The sequence below is a fragment of the Ailuropoda melanoleuca genome, chromosome 11, assembly GCF_002007445.2.
Source record: "Ailuropoda melanoleuca isolate Jingjing chromosome 11, ASM200744v2, whole genome shotgun sequence".
NCBI classification, from domain to species: domain Eukaryota; kingdom Metazoa; phylum Chordata; class Mammalia; order Carnivora; family Ursidae; genus Ailuropoda; species Ailuropoda melanoleuca.
In genome coordinates, this window is record NC_048228.1 from 42,374,851 (window position 1) to 42,394,739 (window position 19,889).

Below are 19,889 nucleotides of genomic sequence, written 5' to 3' on the forward strand. Positions count from 1 at the left end.
GTTATATTAATTTCAAGTATGTAACGATTCAACAATTTTATACATGACTGAGTGCTCATCAAGATAAATGCATTCTTAACCCCCTTCACCTATTTCACCCATTCCCCCATCCACCTCCCCTCTGGCAACCACTTTCTTCTCTGTATTTAGGAGTATGGTTTTTTTGTTTGTCTCTTTTATTCTTTGTTCATTTGTTTGGTTTCTCAAATTCCACATATGAGGGGAATCATATGGTATTTGTCTTTCTCTGACTTGTTTCACTTAGCATTATACATTCTAGATCCACCCATGTTGTTACAAATGGCAATTTCATTATTTTTTATGGCTAATTTATACATATATTTGTATGTATATAAAATGACACTTGGGTTGCTTCCACATCTTGGCTATTCAAAACAATATTGCAATAAACATAGCGGTGCATATATCTTTTTCAATCCCCAATACACCTTTCAACATCACTCTCCATCAAAGTGTGCTTCTCTGGAATCCAATCTAAGAGCACAGATAAATATAGATAAAAAGTTGTCTTTCCATTATCCTGGAATTGTTATTAAGATCAAAATCTGAAGAAAAAAATGCTTAAAACCTTCATTCTAAGTTGAGAACCACAATGGAAGTCATACCTAACCACATCCCTGCAAGGCTTAGAGAGAATGCATTTCCAAGAAGAAACCCAAACCCCATTTCCCTGCCTCTGACTATAACAAGAGGAAGAGTAGGACAGAGAAAGTGCCTCTTGGAGAAGAATTTTCAAGATAAACTCTAGTTTTTGAAGGGGAGGAAAAGAAATTTTCTCAGCCATCAGAACAAATTGGGAAAGCACAGGAAAGTTTCTGGTAAATTGTGAAGTGTGTTATAACTGTCACACCTTCTCCAAGTTGTGGACTCACATGAAGCTTGGCAAGCCATTCAATCTGCGGGGTCTGAAGCTTACGCTTCATGGAGAAAGGGGCAAGATGACAGCGTTGAGGGAGGCCGCAATAGTCAAAGAGCCTGCATTATCCCTCCTTGGCAGACCAAGGTACATGAGTTTCCTGGTAGATGAATGAGCACAAAGAAAGCGGCTGGCCTTGAGCCCTTCTGATGGTATCCCATCTAACAGGACCATGCCTAAAGTGGAAAATTCTATCATGTGAAGCAGATTTCCCATTTTAGGGATGCTAAATAATCCACAAATGTACTCTATGAGTGAGTCGACCTTGGTAAAGGGATATAATAACCAGTCAGTGTTGAGGGGCTAACCCCAGCAATAGCTTCTGTGTAGGCACACTTGTACCTTCTTCCATCGCTCCCTTGGTGGCATTATCAGAAAGGAAAGCAGAGAAATAGGACCGAGGATGTGAAGAATTTCCCTCCACGCCAGCCACTAGCTCTACAAAGAGGTCTTTGCTGCACCAGGGGATGGAAAGATCCTACACAGCAGGAAATAAGACTTCATCATTGCCAAGTTGGGAGTAGCTATTGCCACCAATAAAACCATTTCACAGAATTGCGAATCCTTTGTAAACCTGGTAAACATATACACTTCAGTAAGTATTTATTCAGCACCTTGCATTATACTGTACCAGGTGTTAGAGACACCATGATGAGAAGAGGTGGCTCCCGCCTCTTATAGAGTACCCACTTCCTTGTCTCCTTTTGCCTGCCTGTGTCTCTGAATCACTATGTGTTCTCCTTCTGACAGACTATTCTTCAAAGAAAGTTAAGACATCATCATCCATTAATTATTCTGTTTATTTTTTTTAAACAGCATTAAGGAAAATTTGCCCAGAACACATTTTGAGAAGCAAAGAGACTGACTGCATTTTCTTACTTCAAGTACTATACATTAAATTCTGCCAACATTCCTTTCTCAACCACATTTCCCAAAAGCTTAGCACTTGGCCATAAAAGTTCACTCCAGTCTAAAATTTGGCATGCCTGACAGCAAAGTCTTCAAATTTGCCAATTTGGCTAAAATCTCCATTTTGAATAACGAGTAGAGGAATAGAAAAAAACTGGAGTGAAATGCTATAAATCATGGCATTATTTAGAGACAATTCATTTCATGGAATAATAGCAGGTTTAAAAGAAATTAACCCTAAATTGTGGTAGATTTGTTTTTAGGTAGATTTTTTTACAAAACTGTAAAACCTGCTTAGAAAAATAATATACAAACTTAATTAAGTAATATACAAAGATTTGAGACTTTCAATTTTATTGAAAAATCTTTTTGTATTATTTACACATGACTATTACTTAATTTCAGGGGACATTTCAGATTAAAAGAAAACGAAAATGACAAAACAAAAACTCCTTTCTACATAGGATATATATATATTTCACATATATATATAAATTATAAAGAATTATATACTATAATATCCTATAATATAAAGAATTATAAAGATATATAGCACATATACTGATAAACTGTATGTGTGTGTCTATAGACACACACACACACACTCGCACGAAAATATGTGTGCATATATATGGTACTAGAATATTTGGCAGAGCTTTTGGGAGGCTTTGGTTAGTTTTGCTGGAAATAATTACAGGCATGTGAGATTAAAGGATTTAATCCTATCCATTGATACACCTTGGGTAGTTGGGTTTAAGGTATTTGTACATAAAGACAGAATCATGTTGGATCTGTAAACATCATTCGTAGGATGGATTTTCAAAAGTGGTGATTGAGAGAATTCCACAGAGAAAGCCAATATAGAATAAATATGTGTTCTAAGGATCCTCTGCCAGGCAGGACTGCAGAAGCTTCTGTCCAAGGCACTGACCACATTGCTACAGCCCTTCCTGTTTCCCACACTTTCTGGAAAATGAAAACACTCTTGCAACTTACCAGAGTCCCCACAATTGGAATAATTAGAAAACACCATCTTATCATTCTCATTTGCAAAGATAAATCACGTGTAGTTAGTAATCCTAATTTTGCAAAAATTGGTTAAAAATCATGTGATATAGATCTGCACATTTTCATACAAGTACAGAAGCATTTGTCTGGAAATTCCCTCTTAATGTGAGGTACACAGAAATAAAGCCCCCATGACCACGAATAATGGCACAAACACTGCATTCTCAAGGTTGCCATAGTGTTTTCCCAACTCCCTCTTTAAAGGATCATTTGGCACAATTCTCTTGTCACTCCTTAAGATAATTCAGAACTATAAAACCTAATTTAGAAGCTACTACATATTATATTAATGATTCAGGAAGCATCTTTTCAAATGAGCTATGGGCATAATATGTTTATTTCTGTAATTACAGCAGCAAACCTAAATTTCCTTGAAGAAATCTTTTTTTGAAAGGACAACCTTCAGATTTCACATCACACAGTCTGAAACTTGGGCTTTGCTCATCAAAAGCCATGATGGCATATGCCCTGCATGTGAAACACATGCCCTAGAGCAGCAGTCTTAGAGGGGAAGTTGTGAGACTTCCTGGGCTTGAAGACACAGTTCTCTCTGGAACAATCTTGACAATATCCATCTATGTTATATCAGAACACCTTCATCAAAAGATGAAATCTCTGTACATTCCATAGACAGAATGGAAAAGCAGACCTTTCGTATTATTGGAGATAAGGAGTCAAAGCCATCAGTTTAATACCACGTTCACTTAAAAGCCAATAGGCACTAATGTTGCAAATAAATAGGGAAAGAAATTTCCTCTAGTGATACTTCAAAGACTTTCAACATCTGGAATTTGGTTCTATACAGGGTATTCCACTAAAAAGTAAGTATAAAAAGATTTTAATAAGGCAAACAAGATTCAGGTTTCTGACAATGTGTTCTCCCCGGGGGAAAACAAATAACACAATGCATCTGACTAACCTTTCTGCGCTTCAGCTGCATTAATTAACATTTAGTCATGGATTCCATCATGAGCCAGATGAACTCAGCGCTACAGCTGTTTCCCGTGAGGGGAAGAAAATATGCTTCCACGTTTCAGATTCCCAGCATTTATAAATCCAGGGAAAATTGTTTTATTGATGACCTTCGTGCCAGCATTATTGATATGCATTACATATTAGTCACCCAAATAAATTCACACACCCTAGACTGTGATTAAATCAGTGCCAGTATCACATGAACTGGGTTGACCAGAGCCAATGCTGTAAAAACCACATTCCTAACACTTTTTCTTACATCAAGGATTAAGGGAGGGCTAAAGAACTGATCAAAGAAGTAGATCATGGTCTTGAAAAAAAGTTGTTGAATGTGTCAAACATTTAAGAAGATATCAGGTACTCTGAGAAAGAAGGATGCAGATGACTAGAAAAAAATGAACAGATGTTGAAGAAATTTAACGGCAGGATCTCATGGCTTGGGAGAGATATCCTCAATGCTATAAGCCAAACATGTGGAAGTGGTTGGTTGGGAGAAAAGCTGAGGTACAGAACTGCAATGTTTGGTTAGTCACTGAATGGGGATTTTCGTTTTGTTTTTTTAGAGCAAAGGTTCCTTTAAGATGCAATTTGTGAAGAAATATGACAGTGAATCAGCTGGGCAACGCATTCCACCTGTAACACCTTGCCCAATTTCCTATCACAAGAGCACTGTATAACTCATTTTGTCTCCATAGTCCCCTATAAATGTTGTATCATGACCTCTGGTCAACTCTGGAATCTCATGGACAAATGGACATCCAATAGTCAAGTGGCCGAGTGTGTACTGTGTGTGTGTATGTGTGTGTGTGCACGCGATCATTTGTACTGGGGTACAAACCTGGAATCATTACCTGTGTAAATACTAACCAAATTTCAAATTAATGTTCTTAGCCACAACTCAAGAAGAATAAAGGTTGTGTGTCTTCACTTTTACCAACATGGAATGGCAATAACTTAATCAAACCAGAAAACTATCTTACCTGGAACTACTTCAAAAAGGAATTTTCCTGGACTCTCTTCATTGCAGGGATGCTCAACGACTTTATTTCCAGGCAGAAAAATAGTACCCTGTGAACACAAATGCCCCAAACATCAACATCATCAGAAGGCAAATACTGAATATCATCATACCCAACATCAGTGAATATCCAAGTTGTATCTGTAATACGGTATATAGTAATACACATCAGACTCATTTATATTCCCATCTAATCAAAAATCATGTAACAGAATCATATTCATTCAACATTTAATAAGTATTTGTTGACCACCTAATGTGTGTAAGACACTGTATTAGGTGCTGAGTTCATTTTAAGCACTGATTTATTAAATGTGTTCTGTGTGCCAAAATTTTTACTGAGCATTCTATCAACATCATATTATTTGTTAGAATAGTCTTATAAGGTAGGTATTATTTTCCCCATTTTACAGCTGTGAAAACCAAAGCAGAGATATAAATAACTTAGCCAATGTTACCAGAGCCTTCTCTTAATTATTCCTTCTCTTTTCTGCTAGATTTCTCTCTTTAGTGTGTTATTCCCATTAGTACTGATACACACTTAAAATTTTATCCTATTAAAAGATATTACTTTGACTCCCCCTCCCCCTCCAGTTATCATCTTTTTTTTTTTCCTTGCCTAGTAAAGAGTTGGGTACATTGAATCTATTTCCTTACATGTATCCACTGCAGCCTGGTTTGTGCACCCACAATTCTAATTGTATGCTTGACAATTTTCAATCTTCAATAAATTATGACTTTTCAGGAACATTCAGCACTATTAACCACTCTTTCTTGAAACACCTTCTTTCCTTGGTTTCTTAGTTTTCTACAGGTTTTTTTCTTAGTTTTCTGTTGAGTCTCTTTTGCTGGCTCCAAGTGTCCTTTAAATATTAAAGTGTTTCAAAGATGTATCCAATGATTCCTTCTCTTCTGACTTTATTTTCTCTCAGAGCTATCTCATTCATGCTCATGACTTCAAAAACCAACTATAAACCAGTGAACATCCGATTACTATTTCTAACTCAGGGCTCCCTGAGCTTCAGACCTTTATATCCAAGACCTTATTTGAATTTTCATCTGGATATCTCAAAAACATCTTAAATAAATTTAGTCAATTTAAATGCAATTATTTTTGGTCCTGTTTATGTATTCCCTAGCTTTGTGATTGCTGTCTTCTTCTAATCAGTTGCAAAAGCCAGAAATGTAGGAGTCATCATCTCTAGTATATCTCTACTACCACCACTCCCTAGTTCAAGTGACTGTTGTCTGCAGTCTGGTATGGTGTGTGTGTGTGTGTGTGTGTGTGTGTGTGTGTGTGTGTTAAGATTTTATTTAGAGAGACCACGAGCAGGGGGAGGGGCAGAGGGAGAAGCAGACTCCTGATGAGCAGGGAGCCCGACATGGGGCTCAATCCCAGGACCCCAAGATCATGACCTGAGCTGAAGGCAAGCGCTTAACTGACTGAGCTACCCAGGCACCCTTGTGGTCTGGTATGTTTCAAATTCACTGAATTCCCCCATAATACCCAAAAATCTTTCAATCCACTTTTTTCCTTAATGTAGTCAAAGTATCTTTAGAAACAGAAATTTCACCCTGCAATTTTCTTGCTTAAAAATCTTCAATGCCTTTCATTTGTCCTAGGATAAAGTTCTGGTCTATAAGCTCATTTTTCTACTGTTTGCTTTTGATGTTTTCTATCACTTTCTATAATCAAGCTGGTAAATAAATAAATAGTATCATAAATTCTATTAAGTAGTATCATACTCCCATCTACCTTAGAACTACATTGTTTCCTGGATTATTTTATAACCACTAATTGAGCATCCAAAATATACTTGCACAGCTTCCAGAAAATTTTCCTGCATTGATTTACCATTTTATGCAATTATGTTATTTGTAAAATTATTTGATTAATGTCTATCTCCATCATTAAACTGAAAGGGAGCAAGGATAATATGTGTTTTGCTCCCTAATTTACCACCAATGCCTAGTATTTTGCCTGCCATAAGGTTAATGCTAAAAATTGTTGAGTGAGTAAGTAAGTGAATAAGTACTGTGAGTGTAGTAAAGCCAAAATTCAAAACCAAGCATGCTGGATTTAAAAGCCTGTATTATTGTGAACCATATTTTACCCTCCAGTTCTTCCAGTTTGAAGCAATATTTAGCTCAAGTAATATTGTACTCAATTTTCATCCTACCTGGTTTGGCACAGAAAATTATAGTCATCAACTTCGTCCACTTCTAGGCTCAGAGTGAGAAAGCATAACACTCCCTAACTAACGCCCAAGGCCTTATAGGTTAGACATCCCCCTCTCCCTCCCTGCTTACAAGATGAAGGGGTGGAGATACTGTCTTTATTTTCCTCCTCCAGGAAGTAGACTTTCCTACTTCTTATCATATCTAGAGTCTCTGGCCTGTGGATCCCATTTTGTTTTCTGGTACTTTTCAAATAATTTTTTTTAATTACTAAATACATTGAAAATATTCATCATAATTAAGATATTTTTTTATCTACAAGTTGAATCTATAATGGTTTCCATATAAAATGATAAAATCAGTGGCTTCAATTAAGAGTTTATTTTACTTAGTGAAATGATTTTGTGAAGTCATTAAATTTGTGGTTTAGCTGAGTGTTAGAACACAGCATCTCACCTTCTAGACAGATACAATATTCATTTATGCATGCATGCACGCTTGTATACTTGTATGTGGGTATGTATGGCTCCTGTTTAATTCTATGCCTTCAGGTTCTACTTAGGATCTTAAGCTGTACATATATTGTATACGTTTAATTTAAGCCATTCTCCTGCACAAATAATTCTCCTGCAAGAGCCATTCTCCTTCATGAAATCCCAAAACACCTCACTTGGTTATTAAAAGACAAAGTATGCTATCCTTTGTTGTCTTTTTCAAACATGTGAAATCGCTACTTCTGGCTGAAATTTTTATTTCCATTTTCAAATTTGACATCTTACAGATTTTATATTTTGTCTGTTTTCCAAATAAATTTTGATGTCAGTTTAAATATCAGTAGACAGTGGTTAGGGCAGGATATATTGTAAATGAAGAACATTTGCACTGGTTAATTCTTTAAGTCATTCAGTAAGTAAAATAAAGTTATTTAATTGAAACAGCTGACTTATCAGCTTGTATAGAAACCATACACTTAAAGTCTGTAAACTGAGAGACGAGTCTTAATTGTGATAGTTATTTTCAAAGCATTTTGTAATTTTGTATTGTTAGAAAATGCAGATAAATTTTGAAAATCTGTAATTTACCACTGCCATAGATAATTAATGTTAGCCATATTTGTATATATTTATGTATGTATGTGTATTAACATCTGTGACTTTTACAAAAAACAATAAAAATAAAGCCTAATTTATTATCTGCTTCCAAACTTAAAAATCATGTTATTGTTATTATGCCAATTTAATTATCAACATCATTTTTTAAAACTAAATAGTATAGTGCTTGTTTGAATACTCTCACATCCTCTGATGTGAGACATACTCTCACATCCTCTGTTGTAAAGCAATTATGGTTTTTTGTAAATGTTATTATAAAGAACATTTTTGTGAATATCCATGAAACTAAATCTTTGAGCTCCTTCTTAACTTATTCTGTAGGACAAATCCCTAAGTGAGAAATCAGTAGTCAAAAAGTATGCACTGTTTATATGGGTTTGGTTAATTCTTTCCAGAGCTGCTCTAAATTAGCTAAGGAAACAAATAAACAACTAATGAGCAAGTAAAATAAAAGTGCCCAATCTGACTGAGGAGTAGTTTACTGAGACACTACCATATGTCAGATATTATTTCTAAAACTATTTCAGATGATGTGAAGTGCATGAAAGAAATAAACTCTTTACTCTCAGTATAAGAATAACATAATACATGACTATACAAGAAATAAGTACCTACGAGTATGTAGAAAAGCAAACAGATAAAATAAAAGTTTAAGAAGAGAGCATCATTAGAGCAGTCTGATTAGTTAAGAAAGGTAATATGAAAAAAATGGTTTTTAAAGGAAGATTAGATTTTAAGATTTAGTGAGCTAGGGGTAATCTTCCAAAATGGAGGAAATCACATCAGCAAAAGCAGTAATTAGGGCCATATGCGCAGAGCACGTAAGAATAAGAGAATTTTCACATGGAGGAATAATTAGGAAGTAAAGACTGTCGGTGATGTTGAGGACACCCGTGGAAAGTCTAACCTGGGGCAGAGGATGCTGCACTTGCCATCCGTGACAACCGAAAACACAAGCAGGCTCTAGAGCAAAGCAGATGGAGAGTTAGGAATACCAGCCTCTTAGAAGTTTGTTACCATGAAGCAATTAATTTGTCAGAGATGGCAACGTCAAGACTTACAAAAAGGTGCTGGCAGCAGAAATGGCATGAATATACCCCAGAGATGCATTACTGGAGATACAATTTTTGGAAATACAAAGGAAACTGGACAGAGTTAAAACAATAGGGAATAACCAAGGATGAGTCCAAGATGACTTCAGTTTTTCTCTTCTGTATATCTAGAGGAAGGTGGTGCCTCTTATTTGAAACGGGGAATAAAGAAGAATTAAGCTCCAATAAGCCCATGTACTTGAGCCAAAACTCTGTGTTATTCTTTAATTTTCTGTTCAATCGTAGTTGGGCTGGATGCTCTCTTTTGGCTCCTCCCTCTGTCTTCTTTCCACCCATCATTCTATTCTGTACCTCAGGAAACTAATCTCTATAAATTTCATAAACCCGGCTCTCTTGATCTCTGACTTCAGATTGGTTTTGAGAGGTCGTAGCACAAGAAAGACAGACTGCCCTCATCCATGCTAGCCAGAAATTTGGCCCTATTTGCATTGGATACCTTAGTCCACATCTCCTAAATTTGCAGGCTTCCCCTGGTTCAAGTGGAGCCAACAGGCCCAGGATGTTTTCCCTATCTGTGGGTTTCTATGAACCGTTCCAACACTTTATAAATGGTTTCTTTATCATACAGTCTACAATTACCCCTTTTAAAGTGGAGCCATCAATTTCTTGCTGGGATCTTGAATGACAAAATAGGGTACAAGTGCTCTGAGTTTTCTAAGAAATGGCATATGACCCCACAATGTTCAATATGCTTCACTGGAAATTTTGGAGGATCATGGAGAAGAGGCTCGAGTATATAAGAAGGAGATGTAACATTTTTGATGGAAGTTCAGTACATGTGGCAATAATTACATGTCAATAACTAATCAGCATATTCAGAATGGAATTATGCTTATTTTTACCCGTTATAGGAAATATCTTTTCCTTAAGAATCTTTAAAACTTCAAAATGAGGGGCACCTGGGTGGCGCAGTCGTTAAGCGTCTGCCTTCGACTCAGGGCGTGATCCCGGCGTTCTGGGATCGAGCCCCCATCAGGCTCCTCCGCTAAGAGCCTGCTTCTTCCTCTCCCACTCCCCCTGCTTGTGTTCCCTCTCTCACTGCCTGTCTCTCTGTCAAATAAATAAATAAAATATTAAAAAAAAAAAAAACTTCAAAATGAGGTAATATGTTAAACAAAATCTTTTATAGCTTGAGAGCTAAGAGTTGGCAAAAGAAACATAGTTCAAAACGATAAGTCTCATTTTCAGCCTAAATTGCTATTAAAAAAGAAGCTCATCTCTAGTTACTATCAAATCACTGAGCCAAAACCACAAGATATTGGGTAAAAGCAAGATGATGTTGAAAATAAGCGTAGTAATCTTATTCTCTAGAATGTGGATTGAAAAAAAATGTATGCATGTGCAGTACCTTTGTTAGTTTCTATGAACACAATAATAAGAATTTTTTTTCCAGTACTGACAACGATTATGAACATCACAAGGGACAAGGCAAAGTCTCAGCTTAACAATATGTATGTATTTAATGCAACTAGACAGAGGTTGAAAAATGACATCAAGGGGAAATAATTATTATTCAACAGGTTTTTTTAGCGTAACATAGATTGATTTGATTTTTTTCCCTTTGTAGCAAGTAATTTCATTAAGTCATTCAACAGATATTTATTAAACAACACTTGGGATATGACAGGCCCTCTCCTAGGCACAAAGGATATAATGGTGAGAAATTCCAATAATGTCTTTGCACTACTGGATCTTAGGATCACTCAGGGAAGGTTGAAAATTGAAAAAAAAAAAGATATAAAATTGTACCCAGAAGCACTCTGGCCATATTAACAATCTACCAATGCCAATGAAGTTTCTGGTTAGGTAAATCTGCTCTGCAGTTAATCTGCTTAGTTTCAGGTTCCCACTCTACCACCAATTAGCCATATGACTTCAGGCAAAACCGTTATCCTCCCTTTTCTTCAAGTTCTACATTCTTAAAATGGGATTAAAAATAGAACCTACTTCATAAAGTCACTCTGGGTACCTTGTGGAAAAATGCCTGATACATACTCTTTTTTTAGCTGCTTTTAATATAAAAAAGATCTTTCTATATCCAAGAAGCCTCAAAGATATTTTGGGCCCATATTTTGCAAATCCCCAAATAATGAGATAGCTCTAGTAAAGGTTCAATGTATGTATCTGCTAGTATTATCTAGTCGAGTAAACAGGGATGTAAACTAATTAAAAAAAACTTTTAAGTCATTTTTTTACTATCGTTTGTAAGGCTAGACTAACCAAGAGAAACCTCTAATTAACAATCATAATAGTAGATAACACAGCATAATGATATTGATAATGATGACTGCTGACATTTCTTACCTATTAGTTTGCTAAACCAATATGTACGCTATTTATATCATTCATTTGCTCAATGACTTCGTGATGTAGGTATTTCTCATTTTATAGATGAAGAAATGAAGCTCAGGGAAGCAAAGAGCCTGACATAGTAAATCCCTAATACCTATTTGAACAAAAAAATGAATGAATAAATGAATACAAGCTGCTTTAAGGACTTTATCTTTGATTAGTGACCCAATTTATGTTTCTATTTCTAATCAATTACTGCTACTTAAAGAAGGTTGAAGAAGTTTTATAAAGAGTTATTAAGTTTCTTTTTAGCCTCTGAAATTAGTTACACCAATTCCTGGAATGCCGCTAGGAGGGAAGTGAAGGGGAGACTTGCAAATCCATACATTTTAGAATCTACCAAAGTAATTTTGATGTGGAAACTCTTCGGGGAACACTGACCTAAGCACTGACCTCTATAATTTGCCTTATAGAGAAAAGAATGCAGTATTCACAAAACTGGGCACATTGTAGAATGTACTGTTTGCCCTCAAAGTAATAGATGTAATATTTCCAAACTATTATTTAAATTAACTGTGACAAACATAATAGCATGAGACTATTTTATAATTACTGAATAAATAGAAATAAATTCTCTGTATAGATGTCTTATGTTGCTACTTTATATTAACTGCAGATTTAGCCCTTGAGAAGCGTTGTCATTCTGGGTTCATTTTCATTTAAAGCAGCATTTGCATAATATTATTACACATGTTCAGATCCTAGGAGACTAATTAATTGTGCATTAATGTGATGGAGAGAAATATGTAATATATTTTGACCCTATCTTCTCAGACACAAGGACCCAAGTGAACACCCCCTCTGGACACAACAGAAGTACATAAATCCAAAGGAGTCCTCCTGCATGAACATTCACCCTGGGACATGGCCATTACCGGTCTAGGTACATTTAGATCCCTTCTATTAGTCTACATGTTTTTGATGTATTGGAAAATGGAGAAATTCCTTCACAACAGGAGGAAAACAGATAAGGAATACGGGGAAAGGAAGACATTATCATTCAAAATTCAAAATTCTATAATCACACTCTCAATATCGGTAGAGACCTTAGAAATGACCGTCCTCATGCTTATCAAATACATGAATCCCTTTCTAATACCACGGTCATCCAGAGTTCAGCCGAAATATCTCACTAATTTTCTTATGGTGTTCCATGCCATTTTTGAAAGACTATAATTGGAAGAAAAAAAATCCAAATGTTGACACAAAATCCCTCCCCCAACAATTACTGCCTTTGGAGTAGAACCCCTTTTTCCATCTTGAGTCTTACAGGTAATATCTGCTGAGACTTATGTTCCAAGCCTCTGCTCTACATTGTAATCTTCTAAAAAAAAAAAACCCTATGTGGAGGTACAATTCTAACTGTCCATTTCACAGCAGGGATGTTGAGGCATAAATAGATTGAGTAGCATGCAGCTGGTGAAGTGCAGAGATGCAGCCTGACCCTGAAGTTCAAGCTCCACGTCCTTTATATGAGAAAGCTACAATGCAATGTACTAGTTCACTTGCTTGTTTTTTCATCAACTATCTATGTAGTACATACCATGTGCTGAGAATGCTAAATGCTTAGGGAAAAAAGTGGAGATGTTTAATAGTGGTTATTTTTGACTATTCAGGTCATAGATGATTTTTATTTTGCTAAGTTTTTCCTATTTTTTAAATAATTTTAAAAACAGCACATTTAACTTGCATACCCAGAAAAAAAAAATACAAGTATATATTTAAAACAAAGAAAAACGACAGCAGAAGGCAGGGTTGGATAGGGGCATTTGGAATCTCCAGGTTAAATTTCTGCTTTGCAGTCAGGACTGTGGAAGACAGTTCAAGCCCACGTCTAAATATAGTATAGTATTCTGAATAATGGCCACCCAAAGATAGCAGGTCCTACTTCCTGGAACCTGTAAATGTAATCTTACCAGAAAAAAAGGGTCTCTGTAGATGTAATTAAGTTAAGAATCCTGACAGAGAATTGTCCTGGATTATCTGGGTGGGCCTTAAATCCAATCACAAATATCCTTAAACGCAGATATGGTATGCTGGGTGGTGCAGTCAGTTGAGCGTTGGACTCTTAGTTTCTGCTCAGGTCCTGATCCCCGGGGCCATGAGATTGAGCCCCACCTAGAGCTCTCTGCTCCTGGCTCAGGGTAGAGTGGGCTTGAGATTCTTACTGCCTCTCCCTCTGCAACACCCTCCCCCTTCCTCAAATAAGGAAGCATTGAAAAAAAAAAGTAGATATGATAATCATGCAGGAGCAGATGCGGAAACAGATGCAAAGACTGAAAAGACACAGTCACAAGCCAAGAAATGGGGACAGTCACCAGATGCTGGAAAAGTGTGCTCCTAGAGCCTCTGAAAGAAGACTGGCCCTGCCTATACACCTTGATTTCAAACTTTTTGTCTCTAGAACTGTGAGAGAATAAATTTCTGTTGTTTTAAGCCATCAAATTTGTGGGGATTCGTTGTAGCAATCTAAGGAAACGAATGTATTTGTATTTCAATGATCCCTTGTGAAGAGCTGTAAAAAGTTGAGGTTTTAAAAGAAGTCCACTGCTAATTCTCGAGTGTTGGTAAGTGAAGACTAGCTTTTAACTAGCCAGTGATTTTGGGGGCGAGTCCACAGTGTACAATGTACTGAAATTAGATGGTAGCCGAAGAAAATCCCTCCTTACCCCACCCTCTACTCTCAATACGAGGAACTGCTTAATGTCACCTTCACGTTTTTGGAGCCCCAGAACAGAATATCTGTGGCAAGGTTAAGAGTCTTTATTTGGAGAGGACTGAGTTTAATTGCTAACCCCTCTCAATTAATTACTGGTACCTTGACTTCGTATTTCATGTCCAACAACACATACCATTTTAGAACGTTTATTATTTCTCAACCAGAAAAAGAAATGTCAGCTGTTCGAAGGTGGTAAATGCCGAAAGTTTCAAGTGAGGTCTATGGCAGTAGGAGAAAAAGAAAAAAAGAATTCTTTTGGAGCTTATGTCTCATTATGAAACAGAAATATGAAGAGCAAAAACATAGCTATATAATATCTATTATGAGAAAATCTGGAACCCCTAAAAAGAGGGTCTAATAAGCCACTTTCAATGGACCAGAAAATTGATGATAATTAAAATAGTCCCATTTAACCTTTTATTTTAAATAACTAAAACACTTTGTGTATTTAAAAATGAAGTAGAGCGTGCCCGGGTGGCTCAGTCAGTTAAGTGTCTGCCTTCAGCTCAGGTCACGATTCTGGGATCCTGGGACTGAGCGCTAAGAAGGGCTCTCTGCTCAGTGGGGAGCCTGCTTCTCTCTCTCCTTTCGCCTGCCCCACCCAGCTTGTGTACGTGTTCTCTCTCTTTCAAATAAATAAATAAAATCTTAAAAAAGTAACCAAAAATAAACATAAAGTGGAAAAAATGTGGTTCAACCTTGCAAAAAACTGTAAAATAGGTAAACCAATAGTCCCAAAATAAATTGAAATGCTGAATACAAAGATTTTGCTAATTTTTTAAACAACCAAGTATAATTGTTCTATAGTTAAATAACTTTCCATATATGTAAATTTTAAAATTGGAAAGTTTAATTGGAAGAAAAATGTCTTTAGCAGGAAGAGGGCAACCTAGGACTTAATCACTTGCTTTTGACACAAAAAAATAATCTCCTTTGACTTATGGTACACCTACTCTCTTGGCTTTCCTCTACTCCTTTGAACTACTGTCAATTATGTTCAATACGATCCCTAAATTTGGTGCTGAAATTGCATATGCAGTGTGATATTTACTTGTGTAAAGATAATATGTTTTTGCAAAATTACAAAGGTTTGACAACATTTTCTATTGGTAAAGACAGCAGCAGTCTCGGGGCACCTGGGTGGCTCAGTAGGTTATGATCTCAGGGTCCTGGGATCAAGCCCTGCTGGGGGCTCCCTGCTCAGTGGGAAGTCTGCTTCTCCCTCTCCCCTGCCCCTTCCCTTCCCCCTGTTCATGCTCTCTGTCTAACTCACTCTCATAATAAAATCTTACCCTCCCCCCCAAAAAAAAGCCACACTCTCATGGTAGGAGGTGATAGGAGGGAAAAATAGTAAAATTCTTAAAGAAGGTACTTTGGTGATATTTATCACACTCAGAAAGATAAATGACATATTTGCAAGGTTATTTGCATTACAAAGAACAGAACAGGAAAGACTCAGGTGTTCATTAATGAAAATTTGATTTAATAAACTATGATATATCTGCTTAATGGAGCATTATGTAGCCATAAAAATAAAATAATTTATATCTATCAGAGAATTTGTACATTAGCTCTCTACAGATATATATTATAGCTATATACATATAGAGAGAAAATAATAATATATACATGTATATTATACAGAGAAAAACTATAGTTTGTTTAGAAATAAGCATTCAGGATGCTATATTTTAAGTGAGGAAGAGATGATACTAAGAACATATATTTATGTTTGGCTTTATTCACATAGAAAAATCATGGGAAGAATACACATGAAACTAATCAAAGTGGTTCGTTACCTCTAGGAAGTGTGTGTATTGTTCTGGGAAGAATACAGGCAAACTAGGATTTTTCAGTATAAGTGTTTAGTACAGTTTTGATTTTGAAACCATATGGATGTTTTACCTATTCATAAATTTAAAATGAAAATAATATGCAAAAATAAAATGTAAATACTTAAAATGAAAATATAAACTAATACTTTTCTCTCTACTGTTGAGTTTTTTAATATCCCTTTACTTTTTTCTCCAGAATTTCTACATTACAAGAATATTACTTTTTTAAATATGAAAATAACCCTTTTGTGTAAAAAGCCGTTTTGAATTAATTCACTCATAGCATTAAAGATACAGCTAGGGGGCTCTATATTATTCTGGGTATATTAAGGCAATTTGGAACTGAGAAACTGCAGCAAATATGAGCCTAGGCACATTTTTAAAAAGTTTGGGGGGGGAATTTTGGTTCATATTTAAGTTTCTTTGATAATGTGTATGCATGTGTGTGGGTAGGAATATTTTTTATTTTAAATTTAAATTTGTCTTTCCTTGGTGAATAGCTACTCTTCTTGCTTAGCAAGTAATATCAGAGGAAAATATCAGTGACTCAAGCCTTGGATTCCATAGTCTAGTAGTTTTAGTCTCAGAAGTTCCATTGATTTTATAGTTGCTCTGACATGATAGCACACATTATGTTTGTTCCTGGCTCCTGCCCCAAGCTACTCAAATGTCATTGACTTCTTTCTCTGCCTTAAAAACACTGAATTGGCTGCTATGATTAAGAAGCAAAGTGTTTCTGGGGCGCCTGGGTGGCACAGCGGTTAAGCGCCTGCCTTCGGCTCAGGGCGTGATCCTGGCGTTATGGGATTGAGCCCCACATCAGGCTCCTCCGCTATGAGCCTGCTTCTTCCTCTCCCACTCCCCCTGCTTGTGTTCCCTCTCTCGCTGGCTGTTTCTATCTCTGTCGAATAAATAAATAAAATCTTTACAAAAAAAAAAAGAAGCAAAGTGTTTCAATTCTGAATGTACATTTTCACCCTGCCCTTGTCAGATCAACCAGACACAATTAATGTGATAATCCAATTAAAATCTAATTTACAACAGTTAAAATTAATACAACCATCTTCCCACTTCTAAAATACAGTAAGTAGATTTTGGGTTGTTGCTGTGGTTCTGGTTGCTATTTTAACATGCACCGATTTCCTACAGTAAAGAAGGCACTGTAACAAACACAAATGCACAGCAAGGCCAGATATCATGACAATGATATAATCATGCAGCATGAATTGTTACTGCATTTCTCCCGTGTCAGAAAATGTTTTGAGTGAAGCTATAGCAGCATAGAAAGTAGGCAATATCTTGTTCTCATGAAGCTTACATTTTAGTAAAGGAAGACATACATATATCTGTCCATTTATAAATAACATTTAAAACATAAGGGAATAATTAGATAATGTAAAGTGCTGGGTTATAATTGAAATAGGGTGGTATGTTTGAAGGTGTCTGGGTGGCTACGTTGGAATGACTGCTCAAAGAAGTCCTCTCTGAGCAGGTGACATTTTAGCTGTGGTCTAAATGCTAAGAAAAGTCCATCCATGTGAAGATGAAGGGGAGAATGGCGATGTTTGAGAGGAAGGCAGGGGTGCTCAAACCCTGCTTTATAAGCTAAGGTTAAGTGTTTGTATTTTTATTCTAAGTGCAATGAGAATCCATTGAAGGGTTTTGAGCATGGTATCACCTGATTTTTATTTTTATTTTTTATTTTAATTCAATACAGTGACATACAGTGTTACATTAGTTTCAGATGTACAATAGTGATTCAACGCCTCCATGTATCACCCAGGGCTCATCATGACAAGTATACTCTTTAATCCTTATCACCTGTTTCACTGATCTGCATTTTTAAAAGAGCACTTTGACTATTGAATAGAAAATATATTGTAGAGATACAAGAGAGGAAGCAGGAGGCTAGGCTAGTTCAGGATAAAAAAGATTGGTAGCCATGGAGAAAAAGAAAGGTGTTATTATTTGGATTACGTTTTGGAGGTAAACAGGAGTTGGTAATGTGTTGGGTGTGGGGCTTAAGGAAAGAGAGGAAACGAGCCTAGAACTGTGTCAGCATTGGAGTGTTGGGTGATCTCACGTACTATGATGGGGGAGATGGGTAGGGAAGAAGCAGGATTTGGGGGAAAATCAGGAGTTTGGTATAGGCCACATTAAGTATAAAGTGCCCATTAGATGTACAAGAAAATAAGTAGGAAGTTAGATATATGAGTCTGAAATTCCAGAGACAGATTCAAGCTGGAGATTTACTTTTGGGAGTCCTCTGACTACATTTGAAATCACAAAATTCAGTGAGGTAATCCAGGGAGAATGTGCAGCCTAGTTAAATTAGGAGACCAAGGGAAGAACTCTAGAGCACCCCTAGATCTAGGTGGCCTACAGTGGAGAGGGGGCCAGAGGGAAGGCTGAGGAGGGGTCAGAGAAAAAGAAGGGGCAGGTGCACGACGCTGAAAGCCCCGATAAGAAAGCATTACAAGAAATGGTCACCTGCGTTAAATGCTGTGGAACAATCAAGTGAGAGCACAACTAGAACACTGACCAACAGACTTGGCCCAAAAGGAGATACTGGGCAATCTCAATGGAGCGGTAGAAAAGCAAGTCTTACTCCAGTGGGCTGACGAAACAGTCTGACACAGGAAGGTGGAGACGGTTATTACAGATAACTTCTCCAAAAGGTTTTGTGTAACAGGATCTGGCAAATGATTAGTAGCAGGATGAATGCACAGACCAAGGTGTTCGTGTTTTGTCCTGTTTTGTCTTAGGGGAGGATGTAATAGAGTGTAGTTATTTGCCGCTGGCAATGATTCGGTAGAAATGGGAACAAAAAACCCAGAACCATTTACTGAGAAGTCTATTCTTTCCCAACTAATCTTCCTATCTCTGTCAGTTCTGTGATGAAATTACTTTTCACATATGTGGGGATCTATGTTATTTTGTTCTATTGGTCAATCTGTCTATCCTTACATGAATAATATACTATACTGCATGAATTATATACTATATTAACTATTCCAGCTTCATATTCGGTAAGGTAAGTCTTGTTTCATTCTCCTTCATCAGAAATGTCCTATCTATTCTTGGCCTTTTGCACTTCCATATAAAGTTAGAACCTCCTTATCAACATCCCCCTCCAAAATGTCCTGTTAGGATGTTTACTGGCACTGCATTGAATCCATAGATCAATTCCCTTCTTAAAATATGAAACCTTTTATAATAGTAATGGAATCTTTACAGAATTAAGACTTCCAATCCATAAACATGTTACATCTCTCCATTAATATAGGTTTTTAAATGTCTTTCCACAAATAACTATCACGTATATATTTTTGTATAGATATGTATATACACAAATTTCTAATTGTATATATGCTATGTTGTGTACACAGTGTATGTGTGTATGCACACACACAAACACACACATATATATATCTTGTATATTTTGATGCTTTTTAAATGGCATTTAAAAATATGTTTTTGAACTGTTTACTGCTAGGGTATGAAAATGTATATTGATTTTGTATGCATCAATCTTGTTAAACTCTTATCTGTAACGTATTTGAGGGTTTTCTAGGGACACACATTGTAAATAATGGCAGTTGTGTATCTTCTTCTCCAATCCTTAAACAATTTCTTTCTTTTATCTTAATGTTTGCTGACAAGGACCCACTAAT

At 36.4% G+C, this 19,889-nt stretch overlaps 1 protein-coding gene across 3 annotated transcripts in view; it reads right to left on the reverse strand.

The window, feature by feature from the left end:
• Positions 1 to 19,889, reverse strand: part of ARHGAP24 (Rho GTPase activating protein 24) — a 500,478-nt gene that overhangs the window by 269,843 nt on the left and 210,746 nt on the right. For all 3 annotated transcript variants that reach the window (XM_034671582.1, XM_002913592.4, XM_019806282.2), the window contains one exon: positions 4,870 to 4,957. In XM_034671582.1, coding sequence (XP_034527473.1) covers positions 4,870 to 4,957 — 88 coding nt within the window. Of the gene's footprint in view, positions 1 to 4,869; positions 4,958 to 19,889 lie in introns of those variants that run through there.